This window comes from Coturnix japonica, chromosome 24 (assembly GCF_054131305.1).
Source record: "Coturnix japonica strain WE chromosome 24, WE-NBRP24, whole genome shotgun sequence".
NCBI lineage: Eukaryota > Metazoa > Chordata > Aves > Galliformes > Phasianidae > Coturnix > Coturnix japonica.
In genome coordinates this window covers 4,447,624-4,466,484 of record NC_140686.1, presented here as the reverse complement: position 1 = coordinate 4,466,484, position 18,861 = coordinate 4,447,624, and the positions used below count along the sequence as shown (strand labels likewise).

Here is an 18,861-nt window from a genome sequence, read left to right as displayed (position 1 = left end):
CTTTCAACACACACCGTTCTGTGATGATTTCAGGCCTTGGTATGCTGTGTTCAAGAGCCCTTGTGATGCTCTTCTGGCTCACATCATGTGGAAATCCACTGTTCTAACACTGAAGCTGTCAGCAGGGGCTGAGTACCTAAGAATCCCAAAGTGCATTGGTGACTGGCAATGTCAAAATACTAAATGTAGAATCTATGTAGCAACAATGTAGAAGGTGATCCAGTAATGGAAATTTTTATCAGTACCAGAAACACTTTCATATTAACAACGTGCAATGACATACAAATTAATGACTTTTCCTCTCTTCTAGAAAAACATCTTTGCAGCATTCCTCCTGTCTCTGTGTTATTGGGGACAAAAGCCCTGCAAAATTAAAGCAAATGATTGTCTTCTGGTAAAATGAGTTTGCTAACCCAAGACTCTCTGCGAGCGAGTTTCGTAAAAGATAAATGGTTTGTTCAAGTAAAAAAAAAAAAAAAAAAGTGGGAATTTTAATATATCCTTTCTGAACTGGGTGCAGTGCTAAAATAATTTATGCTGTGGGGGTACAGAATGAACTTGGGGTTTGTTTTTTGGGGTGGTGAGTGGGCTGAATAACCCTACAGTTTTGTACTTAGTATATTGGCTGATCCTTTTGATGATGCTAATTTAAGTGTGGCTTGATCTCTCAAAGAGCCTGGTTAAGAACTGGAAGTTGGCCTGTGCTACACTTATGTGGATGCACAGTGATCTCGATAGCCAACACCAGGACTGCTTGTATTTTGCTTGAGATTGGCTGTATAGTTTTTTCTTTGTGTCCTTGTCATTTTATTTTATTTACATACCTAAGGCCTTTGTTAATTTAGTCATTTTCTGTCCCTTGGCAGGTATGTGGCTGCTTTTGGAAACATGCCTAATCGTGCTGCTCTAAGTAGTTTAGATGATTTTTGGTCAGGTTGATTTAGAGTTATAGAATCATACAGATAGGAAAAGACCTCTAAGATCACAAAGTCCATCCCAGCCCCACCACGCTCACTGAACCATGTCCCTCAGTGTCACATTTTCACAGTTTTTGAACACCTCTGGGGATGGTGACTCCACATCCCTCGACTACTTGTTCTGGTGCCTTACCAATGCATCATTTGGTAGGATAGTGTGAGATTTCTTGTGTCCTTGAGAGTTTGCATCTCACTGATGGCCCAGACAGGCAAGAGTCCAGTCCTGCCCATCTGTAAGGCAGTTTTGCTTACCTTCCAAGGGTTATCTAGGGTGTGTGGAAATCGATCTCCATTTAATCTTGCTGATTAAATCTGCTAGTGAAGAAATTCCCATATACAAGAAGGGTCATAAGGAGAACCTGGGGGACTACAGATCTGAGGGAGCTGGGTCTCTTTAGGTTGGAGAATCATAGAATCATAGAATCACCCAGGTTGAAAAAGACCTTGAAGATCATCAAGTCCAACCACAGCCTAACCAGCACCCTAACTCTAACAACCCTCTGCTAACTCATATCCCTGAGCACCACATCCAAATGGCTCTTAAACACATCCAGGGACTGCAACTCAACCGTCTCCCTGGGGAGCCTATTCCAGTACTTAACTACCTTTTCTGTAAACAAGTGTTTCCTAACATCCAACCTAAACTTACCTTGGTGCAACTTGAGGCCGTTTCCCCTTGTCCTGTCACTTCTCACCAGTGAGAAGAGACCAGCCCCACTCTCACTGTAAGCACCCTTCAGATACTGGAAGAGAGCGATAAGGTCTCCCCTCAGCCTCCTTTTCCTCAGACTAAACAGCCCCAGCTCCCTCAGTCTCTCCTCATAGGGTTGATTTTCTAAGCCCTTCATGAGCCTCATTGCCCTTCTCTGGATCTGCACCAGCACCTCCATGTCTTTCCTGTGCTGAGGTGCCCATAACTGAACATGGTACTTGGGATGAGGCCTCACCAATGCCGAGTACAGGGGCAGGATGACTTCCCTAGTCCTGCTCACCACGTCATTCCTGATACAAGCCAGGATGCCATTGGCCTTCTTTGCCACCTGTGCACAGGGAAGGAGAGACTGAGGGGTGACCTCATTAGTATTTATAAATATGTTAAGGGTGAGTGTCAGGAGGATGAGCCAGGCTCTTCTCGGTGACGTCCAATGATAGCACAAGGGGCAGTGGGTACAAGCTGGAACACAGGAGAAAAACTTCATCACAGTAAGGGTAACAGAACACTGGAACAGGCTGCCCAGAGAGGTTGTGGGATCTCCTTCTCTGGAGACATTCAAACCCTGCCCAGACACTCCTGTGTGACCTGGTCCAGGTGTTCCTGCTCCTGCAGGGGGATTAGACTAAATGATCTTTTGAGGTCCCTTCCAATCCCTGACATTCTGTGATTCTGTGTTTGTATTGGTTCCGTTACCCCTATGATGGGTGAGGTCCCTCTTCAATAAGCAGCAGAATCAGGTACCATTCAGACCTCCTGCTCAGAGACCCCCTGTGTGATTGTTTTATTTTCATTTGCTTACAGATAGTTTCTGTTTGTGGTTGTGCTGCTATGATAGTATCAACATGTGTTATATTACCTCAAGGGTTTAAAATGGGCTTTTACTCCAACAAGTAAATATAAAAACGAACATGACACTGGAGACTTTTACTGCTGTATCATTCTGTGGGTTGGGGTGGCCTACATTCTGTGGCTACAATGTGTGGGCTCAGCTGTGATCCTGTATTGTTTTCTCCAATGTGCTGATATTAAGGTTGCTCTGTGGCAGATGCTACTTCTGGCACTGACTTTGCATATTTGCTGTTTTTTTGCAAAGGCTTTAGACTTGCATGTAGTACAGCTGGGCTGATAGGTGGTAACTTGAGCTTCTGTAGCTGGAGGGGGAGGGGGGAGAGAAGGAGGGTGGAATGAGGGACATAGAAATTTCATTCAATGAATTGAAATATCATAGAGCAAATGAGAGCCACAACCCTTAGATCTGCTGAGGTCAGCTACCTCATTAGTGAGTAGTGCTGCCTTTGAAAACTTTCTGGCATGAAATATTTCCCCATACTTCTCTCACAGTGCAGAAATAATTGGTAGGAGGATAAAAAATAAGTGGAAGTACTGGTTGACAGGCATGGACCTGCTTGTTTATCTTGCAGAAGGGAATTAATGCAGCATGAAATAACACCAGCTTTTGTCTGTGAATGGAGGTGGCAGGGGACAGGTGCATCTGACTATGCAGTGGTTCTTCAGTTACTTAGGTTAAGGGTAAACCCAAAAGGAGTATACAGTTGGTTTGTCCGCGTTCATGAGGTTTGCCAGCAGATAAGTGTAGCAGGAGCATTTGCTGTTAGTACCTTGGGAAGTGTGTGGTCCAAGTATTGGTGCCTGCTGAATGCCTTTTAAAGCCCTTCTCGGCTCTGTCAGTGTTGTGGATTAGTATAGAGGGGCAGCTCTGTGTCTGTTGGCCAAAGGGGCCTGAGCTACAAAATGATTGATAAAGAGGGAGGCTGACTAAATCCGTGAGCCCCTGGGACTTGTTAGCCCATTTTCTTGTGTTTTCTGGAGGAGAAATAGCTGCCTCCATCCCAGCCCTACATCATTGGCTTGATGGTGGCACTGACAAATGTGGAGAGAGCCTGATGCTTTTTGCGCAGACATTTGGCATGGTGTTGTTGAGGTGAGAGTTTGGTTTAGACCCTTCTCTGCTCTTGAAGGGGTGGCTGTCAAGGGACAGGAACTTTCCATTTAGGGCTTTTTTTTTTTTTTTTGCATAGGTAACAATGGGCCTGGTTTGCACTGTAGAAAAGCTGTCATGTAAATGGTGCCTGGCTCCATTGTCAACCATGTCTGGCTGTGTTCCAGCAGCTATAGTTTGCACAGTTCAGGTGTGCAGTGTGTGGAAGGCACACTTGTCCCAAGAGAATGTGGTGGGGAGAGGCAGGGAAATGTCCGATGCTGTATTTAAATAGAAATTGAGTACATGGGAAATGGGCACACGGAGAGAGAGAGACATGCCCTCCCATGTTGCTCCCCACGTGAATCATACTTGGCCATCTTTGGGGAGCATCCAGACCCTTGAAGCTCAGGCATGCAGAAAGCTCTCTGCAGTCTGAGTGCTCTGGTGGAGACTGTTTTGTTCTCTCTCTGGCTTGTTCATGCTACTGCTTCGGTGATAAATCATTATTGATATTTCTAATGAGGCTTTTTGAACTGCTCTGGAAACTTTAAAACCCTCAGCAGAAAGGTAGAGATAGGTAAAACTCCTTGGAGGCTTGATTTTCCTTCAAGGCAGGAAGGGTCAGGTACTTTTTTTTGTTTGTAACTTGTTTTCTGACTTTACTTGAAAGCCATAATGTTTCCTCTCTCTTTTTTCCTCTTGTTCTGAGTTTACTGCAGGTTTCAAAGTATCACATTCAAGCACACTGAATAAGTTTATCAAGAGTAATTCATAGTTGTACAACATAGCTGTACAGGTCTTACCGTAGAGCATAAATATCAATAGCATTTTGCAGATGGAGAAACCGAGTCTCAGACTGTGGGATTTGATTTCATTTAACTGTATGAAAGGCACCTTCATCTCACCCAAGCTGTTCCTTTGGACTTGTAGGAATGCAATCTGACCGGCGACGGCAGGTGACGGTGTTGTGGTTGTCCGAGCGGCAGTTCTGGCACCACACACCGACAGCTTGGCAATTCCGTCGCAAATGTCCCTTAACGCCGCACCGGAAACATTTAACAGAGGTGCTTGGGCCTGCACTGGTTACCGCAGATGCTTGTAAGGGTGCAAGAGCTGCTGACACTTGATTCTGAGAAGCCTCAGCCTGTGCCTTTAATCCTGCCCCTAGCTCTTTAATAGCCTCAACTATGAAAGCCTGAGCCCCTGTGGGAACTCTCGATAATCTGTGTAACGCCTCCTCTATTGTCCAGTTACTCCTCAAGGTACTTAGAATGCCACGAGCTGTAGCATTACAATTCTGAAGTGCACAATGGCTCATTGCAAAGGGGGGTCGAGGGGGCCGGCTGTAGCGCCATGGTCGATGCAGGCGGCTCGTCTGATACAGACGTGCAGGGAGACGGAGACGGGGCACTCGGCTCCGCAGCCACCGGCAACGCAGGCTCGGCGGCCGGCGGCAACTTTATGGTGGACACAGCAGGGGGCACCGGGCAATCTGACCATTCATTATAATTCTTATTCCTCCCCTGCACAGCACTAGCTTGCTCTGCCGCTTCCTTTTCTGCCAGATATTGCAGCAAATCATTATAAACCACACGCCACCAGTTCCCGCAATTTTTAGCCATTTTCTCCCCATCTATCATTCCCTGAAAAATTGCATCTCCAAATTTACGCCATTCAGCAAGATCATGCACTAAATGCAGATTCTGAAATAACCCTTTAGCATACCCATACGCTAATAACTTGGGGAGTTCCTTTTGCAAGTCTGTCCCCTTAACCTGACTCTTTTTTTTCAAAAAGCAAGAAAATACCTGACGCTTTTTTTAAAAAAAGCAAGAAAATGTTTAATAAACCGCTTGCCTTCCCATACCTATTTGTCAGCGTGCTGTTGCAGTCTTAAGGATGTTGGCGGCCCGTATCGACTAGGCCCTTCTATAAGGTCACCTAGAGCACCTGCACCTTCTTTTCCTGGCTCATGCTATCCCCGCTGCTTAAGGATCCGAACACCTTCACCGCTGCGATCCTTCCTGGTAGGCCACGTCAAGGGTCACCATTTGTTGTAGAACGGCGGGAGAAAAGCAAACGACCACACCTGTCATTGACATATGATCAGCTATTCTCGTTTATTCCTTGTGTCACGGTTTGAATGAAAAATCCACCTGCGTCCGTGACAGGGGGCCGTGGGCCCCGGAGGGGCCCTAGGCCGAAAGGAAAAAGTTAATTAGGAAAAGAAAACAGCGGCAACGATCTAAGGAGGAACACTTATTTACTAAATACTATATCGAAATACCGGATAACACAATAAAATACAAAATAATTGAAAATTGAAAATTGAGCTAACGAATCAAGCAAAATAGGAGAGAGAATGAGTCCCGTAACCGAGAGGCCTACTGTGAATCTAGGCGAACGGCTGAAGGCTCCCACACACTCCCCTGAACGCCAGAACTCGAAAGACCTCAGTCTAGTCTGCGACCGAGTTAATATAGAGTCCAGGTCCCGTGACCTATCGTGTTGCTCTCTGGGAGATGTAGTCTTCTTCTGTAAGTTGCAGATTCAGTAAAATTATTCATGCTTTATATGATGTTATGATGTGGAATACTGATAGCAAAATTACAAAATTATTAAACCATGACACCTTGGCTGCATGTACATTCATAATACGGATAATTAGCTCATACATATTGCAAAAGCGGAGCTCATCATTGGTTCCCAATTACATACCATCCCCAAGTATCTTAACAACTTGTTATCATCCTGAAAGTAACTCCCTTGCTGAGTTCACAAAATCATGGCCAGTTTCTCACCATCACAGGTCATCCTTGCTTGTTGTTCTTGCTGTCCTTGCAGGTGGTATGGCTGTTTGTTTAACTGCACCATGTTTACGACCCTTCTCAGCTAACCAGCTGTAAATAAAACTCTCTACAGGAAATAAAGTCTAGTTATCTGGTAAAGACACGAGGGAACAGTGCCAGTCTCATTGGAGAAAGCGCACACACACAGATTGCCTCCTTTCATTAAATGCATTTGAGTCTAAATATTGCTTTAGCATCTTGGGTTCTAGCAGTCAGAGCTTGCCAACTGGAAAAGGACACACAGAAAATGGCAGAGCAAGATGTGCTAGCTTCAAGCTTCCAACACAGAGCACCAGATAATAGAGGGGCAGACACGCATCTGACAGTATCCTTTAATCAAAGAGTCCTGTTCAATCATCTCTAAAGTCAATGGGCTATTACGGTTCACATCTGTGTGGCTTTCCAAGGAAAGTGAGTTGGCTGCCTTTCTAAAGGCTGTAATCAGTGCACGGGGAGCTGCGAGGCTCTGCAGAAACAGAGCAACAAGCAGCTATTACTCAGGTTTGTAGATTGGTGCTGCTGAGAAGTGAACACTGCTTCCTTCTGCTGTTCGAACCAAGGTAGTCTCCAAAGCCTGAAGCCTCTAAAACGAAGCTCATCTGTACCTGAACCTAAGCATCATTCCTAAGAAATGGAGATTTTCTCTTTTGTTTATTGTCATGTGAATTAATCACATGCACAGGGAATCATGGGGACAGTGCATATACAGAGAAAATAAGAAATAGAGCATACAAACAACCTGAACACAAGTTTGTCAGTTCCATCGCATTAATTGGAGGAATGAGGGCCAGAAACCCCACATCAAACAAAGCGGTCATCATTCCCAAAGAACAAGCACAAGATATACAGTATCTCAACTAAATTCATCGAGGGAAATGATGGGTAGTGATGGCTGCAAAGAGAACAGAGGAGTAACGGAGAATCAGCACCAGCAATTGCAGGCTCTGCCTCACTGTAGACCACATCACTGAGGTCCAATTTTAACTAAAGGGAAGGTGGCATCATAGTCTCCTGTCTCACATGAAAACTTCACCTAAAGCTTCAGCTGTACAACCTCAAAGAGCAGGTGTGGAAGCCAGTACTGGAAACAGCCAGTAAACACAAAACCCTCCGAGTCCAACATGCAGCTGGGCTTCCCAGTACAAACAGCAACAGACAGTGCATCAGAACCCAGAAAAAGCCAAAGGGCTTGAGACAAACTCAAGGCGCAGGGACACCTTTCTTCCTTCCACGCTGCTTTTGTTTCTCTCAGCCCTCACAGAGCAGGGGATGCTCACAGTCCGTCGCCAGCAGTTCCAGATGGGCTGAAAGGCCACCAGTTGGGAACACCAAAACGGAAACATGGGACAAGCAGCTCCATTTCCAGGAGGGATGTGAAGCCAACCAGTTCATGACCCTGCGATTACCAGCCCGAGCCAGGCATGTTTTGAGCAGCTATTGAAAGAGGCAGCACCACTATTCAAATGTTTGTTTCGCTTTTATTTGCAACAAAGAGAAGCTAAATGCATCCAAAATACATTTCAATATGAAATCAAATAGGAGGGATACTGGTAATGACTAAAACTTCCTTAGTTCCTCTCCGCAGTCCACGAAAGGGAAAGCATGGCCAGGCCTGAAAACCAGACCACGCAGTGTGTGTCCTTTGGTGCACCTCTGAGGATGCAATCCAGGCGATTCTGCTGTCCTTTGTGCCTTCCTGCTCAAGCCCTTATCGTTTCTTTTTGCTTTCCTTCTTGGCTTTCTTGCTCAGCTGAGCAGCACTTGCCTTGGGTTTCTTCACTGTCTCCCAAGTCTGAGACTCAAAACCCTCCGAGTCCTGCAAGAAGCAATTGGGAAACAGTCAGGGAGCTTTCTTACAACTGGCTGACAGCTGCTTTGGGAGAAAAAGTCACCTGACCGAGCAGCTTTGGGGGCCAGCACTGGAAACCGCCTTCCTGACCTCAAGGCACATTAGAAACTCCACCTCTGTCTAGTTCCCAAAAATCCCATGCAAACCAGAGCCTAAAGTCCTCTCTAGCAAGGCGGTCCGTGCTGGGAGGGTGGACCCTCTGCCTGGCAGCTCATAGGGCGCAGCAGCAGCTGCAGGATAGGATGAGCTGGCAGCTCAAGGCTGCTGGCGTGCGGAAGGAAGGACAGAACCAAGTGCGGCACTCTCAGCAGTGCCGGGGCACACTGCCGTAGGCAACAGCTACAGACAGTTCCCTCCCAGCCGACTGCCTGAGCATTCCTATCAATCTCACACAGCGCTACTTACTGCCTTTGGGGACTTGGAAACTGGCAGGATGATGGCCAGCACACACAGGAGCTGGAAAAGGTCTCCAAACAAGAGTCCGTAGCGCAGCATGTTCTCCAATATCGTGGGCTCAGGGATCTCAGGTGGTGAGAAATGCAGTTCAACAGCCATAGCACAGACAGCTGCTGCTCCACTGCTCTCACAGAGGCTGCCTGCAGTGAGTGGGGAAAAAGGCATCATTAGTCTAAGGCAATGTGATGGGGTTACTTCCTGCTAGCAAACATTTCCAGGCTGATTAAGAGAGGTGCTGGGAAGATATCCAGGGCCTACTGATGCGAGAACAAAGAGGGACAGCAAACTTGCATTTCAGTTGCCTTTGCCCGCCTGCCTACGAAAAGAGCCCTCAGCCTTCAGTACTGCTGCACTTGCAGGTGGGGGGGAGTGAGGGTGACGGAGCACTGGAACAGGCTGCCCAGGGTGGCAAATGGATTAAATCCTCTGGCAGATGTCCGTACATCCTCTCAGGAGTGGAAGTAGCCCTGGGCTTGCTGAAATCAAGCAAGCCCTCAGAAAAGGGTTGGGAAAAGTACTCTGTAAAGGTGACTGATGTAGTTCTCAAAACCACCTACTGCTGATGTTACCTAAAAGTGGTGATGGCTCACATTCCTCGGGTAAGGAAGTGCAAAACGGCGAGGAGTCAACTGGATGGTTCACACTTCTCAAATAAATAGGATGGCTTACTTAAACACAACAATAAATCAACAAAACATCCAACCACATGGAGATTATTTTTCCATCTCCTGAGAAGAGAGAGTATCTGACAGCACTGCAGCCAAACCAGCCTGTGACGGTCACAGCCACCACCAGCCGATGCTGTGCTGGGAATTTTAACTGAACCGTGAAGGCAACTTATCGAATAGCAGCAGTGCTAAACAGAACAATTAAGGCAATAAACAACCACGTGGTTACAACAGCCTTGTTAAGCAGTTGTTAGAGCACTCCAGGACACCTGCATGATATCAATAAATTTATTCCTCCCTCCCTCTTCAGCCGAGCACGCAGACTGCGCTCACTGCCAGGGGACGCTCTCAGCAGCGCGTGCCCTTTGCAGAAGGCACCTGGGCTGTGCTTTACTGACCTGCTGCTGCTCGGCCGTGTTCTCAACGCGTGCTCCAGTCAGCCCACAGGCTGCCAGCTTCTCATCGTCTGTTCCAGAGCCCAGTGCCGGAGCTGCTGCAGATGCTGAACGTGCTCAGGGCCCGCAGCTGTGTGCTCAAGGCATCTGCAGCTGCCGGGACAGCCTGAACAAAAGCCTTGCCAGGGCTTTGCACAACCCCAGCTGAGCCATCAGGCAAGCGCTCAGCAAACAAAAGGTAACGCCATTTCAAGGGTCGCAGGGTCCCCAAAGAGAAGCTGGGGGCTGCCGGGGAGGAGGAGCAGGGCGAGTGCAAATTTCCACTTGGAGGCTTCACATTAAGACACTCCAAAGGAGGCATCGGGGGGTTTAAAGCTTCCGTCAATCCACGCGTGCACAGCTGCAGAGCGAGGCCGTCTCGTGTCTCCCGTGGCCCAGAGGAAGAACTGCAGCCCCAGCTGCGCTGTGTTACAGAGATCCAACCGGGCAGCAGAGCACGCTGACCTCCTCTGCTCCCTTCCTCACTGTCCCAGCTCCCAGCCCGTTCCCGTGCCCCTCGGAGCCCAGCCCGGGCTGCATGAACTGCCGCCCTGGTTGCAGCCCGTCTGGGCCAGCAAACCTGCTGCGCTGAGCGGGAGCTGGAGCCGGGACCAGGGTCCCGCCTGGGGTACGGCAGTGCGGGTTCCGCCCCGTCCGGGGCCGCTCCCCGCTCCTCTCCCGGTGCTGCTGGCAGGGGGCAGGAAGCGTGCGCTCCTCTGCACGAGCCACGAAGGGCACCTACCTTGGGTGCGGAGCAGGCTGCTCCCAGCTCTGGTGCAGGTAGCCGGGCTCCTCGGAGTCGCGTAGAGCAGAGGACGCCGAGTGCCCTGAGCCCGGAGCTGGCCGCAGGACGGCCTTGGTGCACCTCCTGCCACCGCGGTGCTGCCCGGATGGCTTCCAGCCAGGCTCTCGCCTCTTCCGCACAGGCTCAGGAAGGCAGGAATTCCCACAACGATCACGCCCAGAGCTCGTTTTCATGGCACATCTGCCCCCGGGGGATGGCGATGGGAAGGGGTGCGGGGGAGGAGGGAGGGAGGGAGGAATGGGGGCTGTGTTTTGTTACGCTAATGAAGCATCGCTTTCTGTCGGCTCTCTTTGCTTCCTTCGGTGGGGACATTCGCACACCCTTGTCATCAGGCATCCCTCCCTTGCTGTCCTGGCGTTCCTGTTACTGCTCTCCCCCACGAGTATGTCCCAGCAAGAAGGCAATCTCCGGTACAGCACCAGAGGACATTGTGTGTTGAACAGAACTCTTGCAATGGAACCGAGCTGTGGCTAGGAGCTTTACCCAGAAGCTGCTGTAAGAATACGACTTTCCCCAGATCCTTGTCTAAGGGTCCTAATAAGTCTTCTGTGCAGCGATACCTTGCGGTTCTGTGTGGGTTTGTGGTCCGTATGGCTGGCCATACCTACCCTTGAGTTGCACTGGGCAATGTACCTGGGGGTCACCTCACTGGAAGGAAAGCAGTGTGCAAACTGCATTGGGAAATTGCATTTAGGAAAGCAGGATATTGAGGTTCGTTTTCTGGTGGATATGGGTGCTTCTTACTACCCATAGATGGTTTTGTAACAGTAGTAGATGCTACTGCCCAACGGGAAAAGGTTTCCTTTTTTGGATTAATTAAACATAAGCTAAGAAAACAAGCAGGAATACAGAAATTCTTGTACCTGCCAGGTTACTCTGGCAAGAAATTGAATAAAACTGGAGCTAAGAGTGCAACGATATTGACTGATTAAAAACTGTAACTCTGGCTTTAACACAAACTGGGCAAAACAATGTTGTACCCCCAGGAGTTACAGCAATCTCAAATATGATACACTTAGTGGTGTGGGCATCAGGGCCAAAAATGAAGCCCTAAATAGAAATTAAAAGCAAGAGCTTGCCTAGTCAGGGTAAAGCGGTGCCCTTTGAGGCTATGGGACTGTAGGAGGATAAAAGAAATAATAGGTAACTTTTTGGAGTTTGGATTCCAATTTTGATAGCAAGTGCTGTAGTTTGGTACAAGACTTGAGGGCAAGTACTAGAATAGTTGAATGGATACACTCAGTGGTGGCAAATCCGTGCACTTTATTAACCAAGTTAGGGAATGAAAAGATGGAGTTTACCTTCTGGATTTGAGGGATGTCTCTTCTGCCTGGTTTGGCCAAAGGAAGCCTAAGGTTATTTGTCTTTGAATAGGAAAGCCCTGATATGGGGGGAAGAGTCTCAGTTAACCTGGACAGTGTTACCCAGGGTTGTGAGAACAGCTGAATGATGGTCAACTCATGAGCCTGAGATCTGGGATCCTCCATCCTAGGGTGGAACTTTACTGCAGCACGTGGCTGCCACAGCAACAAAAGGACTGTGTACAATAGACTGAGAGTTTGCTGAGTTTCTTGGTTTACAGAAAGCACAAATAACTCAACAGGAAGTGACATATTTGGGAAATGAGATTACAGCTGGACTTTGAACCTTAAGGACTGCCAGGAAAAAAGTCATCTGCCAAACCCCTGAGCTGCAAATTGCCAAGGAAGTGAGTAAGGGATGGCCAGGGTGCCTGAGGGCGGTGGCTGCACTGGTACTTGTGGGAATACAAGAAAAGCTGTTCAGAGCAGCAGCTGTGGAGCAAGATAAACAGCATGAGAACCAAGGACACCTCTGCAAGGAGAAGAAGGGTCTCACAGCTCTGATTGGATACGTGCCTGCATGGACAGTTGAAAAGGGTTCTGTAGAATGCTTTGTTGACATGTAAAGGTGTTTGGGAAAGTTGTAAGGGCGGACGGGAAAGTTAGAAAATAACAACTTGTGAAGGTCTATAAGGGATGTGAGAACTTGTAATAAACGATTTGGATCGTTCACATCTGAGTCCGTGCCTCAAACGCTGCAAATGTGGTGGTGATAGGTTGATGGTTGGACTTGTTCTTAGAGGTATTTCCAACCGTAATGATTTTTTTATTCTATGAGGGTTAAGGACTCCAGGACAGTATCAGTGAATACTTCATTCATGGCTTGAAAGCTGAAGCTTGAAGCTGCTGAGGTTGAATGAGGAAGAGTATGTCCTTTGATGTGGTTGAAAACTGATCTTGAACAGACTTTCTCAACAGGATACTCTTTGGTTGGGACAAATACAGAGGAGTGTATTTGTGATTTTTCTTGCGCAGGGTCAGTGATCACTGTCTGCACAACAGTTTTAGGAAACAAGAAAAGAGAAACAAAAAAAACTGCACGGGACCTAAGTAAAATGAATTCTTAATGACTGACTGTGCTAGTGAAACATATTGAGTAGCTTGAAGCTTAAGACAAAGGAGTTAATTGCTTTGTTGTATGTGACTATATGAAGGGTTGCTGTAAAGAAGAATAGTAAACTTGTTATATGGCAAACAGGCTATGAACTAATGGTTGTATCAGTTAGGAAGATTCGTGTTAGTTACTGCCTTTGAGTAGTAAAGCTTGTAGAGCTTGGGAAGAATAGGTTGGAAAAGCTACAGAATTTTCATCAGTAACAGCTTAGACATATATTGGGGTTAGTCTAGTTATGGATTTTATTGCTGTAAGACATGAGGGATGCGCAAAATGACTTGTTCCTAGTCCCTCCCAGTGCTGTTACTCTGTGCTGTTTGTGTGTTTTCAGAAATCTATGTATTACTTACTATTGTGCCTTTGTTCTTTAGTTGTCATTAGTTGTGGCAGGGGTGACAGCCCTTTCTTCACTCTGTTTCCTTACTGTAGAATTAGGAAATTTACAAAGAGGAAAAACGTGAATAGTCAGGAATATTTTGGAAAGTGTTTCCACTGTTAAACACTTCAGAATTTCTCAGAAATTCTGCTTCCCAGCTGTAAAGAAAAGGCTTGTGCATAATTTCAAAGGGTTGAGAATACTTAATCCTGAAATTGTTTATTGGTTTTTTACTCTGTTTTGGCCTTGTACTTTGTCTCCAGTAGTATGTAGTTGGCACTCAGAAGTAATTTGATTCAGCTTGTCCTTCTGCACTGTTTGCTTTCTGTTCCGTTGTGCTGCTTTGCCTGTGGAGTCCTCTAGTCTGAGATCTGTTGTCTCACCTTGCCTGAATTCTGCCTCAACTGAATAGACATAGATTCAAAACCTGTGTTGCATTATTTTCTGGTTTCAGAAGTGTCCAGTCTTTTACTAGACAGACTTTCCTGGTTTTGAGTAACTTCCAAAACTGATAGTATTCCTGCCTGCTTCCCAAGAGTCTCTGTTTTTCAGACAAGGTTATGTTAACAAATCCATGAAACCCCAATAGAAATTCTGGGCTCTTTGCTGTGTGTCTACTTGCATCTTCTGCTTTCTGCCCTTGTCTTTGTGATGTCTTCGTTTTGCACATCCTCTTTATTTGTCATACTTGAGTAAATGAATCCATCTGTCACAATCTTCTCACCTGGATGTCTGAAAGTTCTCTTCCCGGCAGGGGAATTATTTCACTGTTTACCTCTTAACTTTTGTCCTTCCATTTCCTTCTCTGTTACTTTGGTTTTATTTGCTGCAACGCTTCCTCCTCTTTATTTTCAGGAGTACTTCTAATCTCTTAACATGAACTGTGTGTTCCTGTACTTCAGGTTCTCTTCAAAGATTTTTTCCATATCTCTTCTTTGATTTTGATTAATGTTAACTGTTGAGATTTTTCTGGATGTATTCCCAAGACTCAGTCTGAGGTTTAAAATCCATCCAGTAGTACTACTGAATTCAAGTCTGCAATTCAGAATTGCATCGTTTGTAGAGCAGGGCCTTTTTAGAATTGAATTCAGTGGGATGTGAACAGAAGACTCAGGACAGCAGGGTCTGTTTTAGTTGGATAAGGCTTTTGGTTAACTCTTCTCATTCCTGTAGATATGGATTTATCTTGTTTCATCTACATGCAAAACTTTGTAGTGTAATCAGTTACATAAAAATACATTCTCTTCCCTTCCTGTGTTTCTAGTTCTGTCTTAGTAATTTTCTTGAAATGTGTTAGCACAGTCCTGCTTCATGTAGTTCCTGTCCTTGTTTTTCTGTTCCTCCTGCTTTCCCTAGTCCTGTTCTGATAACCTCAGAAGTACTCTCTGTTCTTCTTAATTTCTTCATGCCTAAATAGAATTGTCTCCTCAACACCAAATCTGAAATGTTTTTGTGTTATCTTAGCAGCCCAAAAGCAAATACCAGGTTAGTTTTTATGAGAATTTCCTTTTCAGCGTCAGAATCTGAGCTTGGTTTACCAGAAGAGCTCAGGAAAACTAATGTTTATTAAAAATCAGTGTATTCTGTAACTCCACCACGTTCGGCATAGTGCAGTTTAGGTTCAATGGAATACAGTATTCTCCTGAAGCTTTGAGATGTTTGTCTTTTTGATTAATGGAAATGGTGGAAAGCATTGTACTTGAATTGCAGGTGTTGTGCTTCTTCCAAGGATTATGAAAATCAGCTGTATTGTCTGGTGCCTTGGGAAAAATACAGCAGGAATTGAAAAGTCCTGCCAGGTTTCATGCTTTTGTTTTGCATGTGGTAGTATTGAGCTATTAAGAAAGACTTCAAATGTTGTGCGGTACAGCTCGTATTTCCTATCTGCTTAAAGGGAGAAGCAAAGTCTTTGATACTGCTACAGCTGTTGGATGTGAAGCTTTAATTAAAAAGTTCTTTGCTTTGTTTGGTAGCAATAGCTAAATATCCTGTTGAAGGAAATGTAACTTTTTTTAATCAGGGGTGATTAAATTCTTATGATCACGTTAGCAGATGTTTTGGGACAGATCTTAAACGAAAGTTTTAACAGTCATATCTGTTTCCATTGCTTACATGTCCATTACCAGTAGTTGTGGGTCTGTTTAACATGTTTTTCTTTGCTCCGTGTAATTATTATTTTTTCAACAAAATAACAGTACTTTGTGCTTTTACTGTGTATTCTGCTATTATCTTATTGTAAAACATGGGACCCCATTGTGATGCATCTATGAGGGCTGCTCTGAAAGTAATGCCTCCTATTTTATTATGTCAGCCCATGACATGAGAGGCAGATGTTAGTGGGATGGCAGTAGAGGTTGAACCTCCCCGCCAGTATTCCATTACATTTTATTACTGTGCAATGAAAGCTTTGCTTCTATCATAAGCATGTATCCTTCTCAGTGTCTAGCTTCAGCAGTAGAGGTTTTCACAGAGCTCTGAGAGCAGAGCTACACTTTAAAACTGGTGAGTCTGCCCCATGGGTTGGAAGTGATAAGCTTGGCTTTTGTTTGTAACTTTGAGACAGCTGCTCAAGAGTGGGGTTATTCTCATGTGTGCATTAACAGATAGCTTATTACCTGCTGGTGAAGATTAGTTAAGCATCCATAAATGTTGACGGTTTTTGTCATCACCAGGCATAATGTTAGGATTTAAATGCATTCCCAAAGTGGAAAATGCTCATGAAGATTTCTGTTTGATTGTTTTCAGAGTTGTGGGTTATACTGCTTTCTTTTAATGGGCTTGCTATGACAAATATAAAGCCTGTTCTTTTCAGCCTTTAGTTTACTAGCTATTAACAACAGAATATTTACAGTGAAAAAGATCTAAGGGGATAAACACATTATATTTTAGCACCTCAACATTTGCAAAAAATAAATGGACAAAACCACCTCCCTTCCCACTACAGCACTTATCTGGCAGAACTGGTTGGATTGCTTCTGTTCTCTTAGCTCTTGGGGCTGTTGTTTTGCCACTCATAGAACTGCTTCCCATGAGTTTATGTTGTATTTGCACTGGAGAGGTTGAGAAGCAGCTGAAACTGTCAGCTTCATTCTTGTCCTGCATCCCACTGAATGTGAGCTGTGTATGAACTCAATAAGCAAATACGATTTTTGGTATTGCATTAAGTATATTCCTGTGCTGTGCTCTGGTGGTATGTAACTGTTCAGGCTTTGACATTATTAATGGAAGCATGCCTGACTTCAGCATGTGCAAGGCTTAATCATGAGCATCTAACCCATCTTTTAACAATGAGGCAGAGTTCAAGTAGATTTGCAGGTGATCAGTTGTGCCAGACAAAACTGAATTCCTTCTTTGATAGAACGACCAATTCCTTTTTTCCTCCAGACAAAGAGAAGAGATCTAGTCCCATATGTCATACTTCACTTGTGCTCTTGAGGCTGTGCCAGACAGTAAACAGCTAATTCATGTAAAAGAGATGATCGTTGCGAGAGTTGGTGTTTGCTGAAGGAAACAACTGCTTGTGGTTCTTTTTTTTATTTAGGGCAACCACCTCAAAAGCCATAAGCAACAACAAAAATTCCTGCAGGAGTGATTGGAACGAGAAATGTTGGCAATAAGGGGATTTTCCAAGGGCTCAAATTGAGGGCTAGTCTTGCACTGTTTGCAGTAATGACCTTGGCACCAAAAACTCGTTGGGATTTTCTTATGAGAATTTGTGGTGTGTTGTCAGTAGGTGACAACTGAGGAAATGCATGTGCAGCAGAACACATGCATTTGGGACATGGTACAGATACAGAAAAACCAGTGAGACTGGGCATGTCAAGGCCAGTAACAACCCTCCTGGGAGACAGTAGAAATCCTTACTGTTGCAGCATGGATAACTGGAGAGAAGTGAACAGGAGAGTGGAAGATGTATAGGGAAAGATATTCTGTGGAGAATAAGCTGCAATTAAGGCATTGTACAATGTTCTTCCAGCTGGAATATTACTTGCAGTTCTGGCTACTGTATTCAAGAAACATTGATTGAAGCTGCTTGGAATTCAATGAAGGGAATATTATGGGAATAAAGAGCCTGTTATGAAAGGACAGTAGAGAAGTTTTTCAGTCTGTGGATAAGAACTAATGGCTGGATAAAATAAATGTAAATGAATGGAAAAGCTCTTGCCTCTTAAGGTGGGATCCTGGAAGAGACTCTGTGGTCATTTGTCCAGTGTGTTTTCCCCCAACTCTTTCTGTACAGGGAGTGATATTGTTTAAACCTACCTTTATAAATGAATCAGTTGGGTATCTTACATGAGTTATTGCCTTTGTTTATAAACAGTATTGGACAGTATTGATTTATGTAATTGGAAATGAAAAATCATCATTATGAAGATTTTGTTTGGGACCTGAGCAAGGTCAGTTGAGCTCCCAACACACTGTGGAAGAAAACTTGTTTTTATTCTTGTGAATTATTTTTTTAATCTCTAATGTCGTTCTGGGAACACTGTTACATCCCTAAAAGGCAGCAGCATATTTAAATTATCCCAGTAATGAATAATTATATACAGTAATGAATAATAATAGTTTCATTATAAGTGTTAAAATTTTCACTGATAGTTATAGGTGCTGAGATGTGGGATAATTTACCAAATGCAGAAATTTAGGATTTAGTGAAATTAATTCAGGTGTAAGAATATTGGTGGCCTGTATTTGACTCCTGCATAGTTTGCAAGGTTCTTGCACATAAAAACTAGTTTTGTGGTATTTTTGCTTCTAATTCTACCCTCTTGTTAGCAATTTGTGGGTCAGGCTGGGTCACATCACACTTCATTTCAGTTTTCAGTTCCTTCTTACTTCATCTACTTTTATTCCTCCATCATACAGGTAGCTAGGGCAGTCGATATATGAATCATTGTGGAGATGACTGTTCCTGTAACATTTGAAAGAAAAAATTGTTTTTTGATCAAGCGTTCCCAGTAAAAGATAAATAATTCTATGTGAACCAAAAAACTCTGAGTAACTAGTGAAATAAGTTGACCTTTTTCTTTGCAGTTTTGCAGGTAGGAAGACAAACCTGATGAGCTGAATGAGTTTTCTGTTTAGCTGCTGTGTCTGAAATAAAACTAGTTCATAGACTGCATGCAATTTCAGTTATTCATTGGTGGGGTATTTCTTGTTTTGCTTGTAGTTGCCTTGTGGTCACCGGTGTGAAGAGATTTGCCATTCAGGTGATTGTCCTCTGAACTGCAGCCAGAAGGTTAAACTCAAGTGTCCTTGTAAGCGACTGAAAAAGGTAAGTTTTGAAGTTGCAGTTCTGAGAGTGACACATTTTC

The 18,861-nt window shown here is 44.8% G+C and overlaps 1 protein-coding gene across 5 annotated transcripts; it reads right to left on the bottom strand.

Annotated features, from left to right (window-relative positions):
* Positions 1-7,941: 7,941 nt before the first annotated feature.
* On the bottom strand, positions 7,942-10,812 carry LOC146757098 (protein MANBAL-like). 5 transcript variants are annotated; one of them, XM_085523448.1, is made up of 3 exons: positions 9,855-10,812; positions 8,738-8,928; positions 7,942-8,299 (listed from the first exon to the last, which is right to left on the bottom strand). In XM_085523448.1, the coding sequence occupies exons 2-3, from the start codon at positions 8,885-8,887 to the stop codon at positions 8,192-8,194; spliced, it is 258 nt and encodes an 85-aa protein (XP_085379574.1). In that variant the 5' UTR covers positions 8,888-8,928; positions 9,855-10,812; the 3' UTR covers positions 7,942-8,191. The 5 variants fall into 5 exon arrangements, with proteins under 5 accessions (XP_085379574.1, XP_085379575.1, XP_085379577.1 ...); XM_085523449.1 differs by having other exon boundaries at positions 10,633-10,812; XM_085523451.1 differs by lacking the exon at positions 9,855-10,812 and adding an exon at positions 9,358-9,525.
* Between the last annotated feature and the right edge of the window lie 8,049 nt (positions 10,813-18,861).

Coding starts and splice junctions, on each gene's coding strand:
- LOC146757098 (XM_085523447.1), bottom strand. CDS start 8,956: ATGATGCCTTTTTCCCCACTCACTGCAGGCAGCCTCTGTGAGAGCAGT. Junction 8,300..8,737: donor TTTCCAAGTCCCCAAAGGCA/GTAAGTAGCGCT, acceptor TGCTTCTTGCAG/GACTCGGAGGGTTTTGAGTC.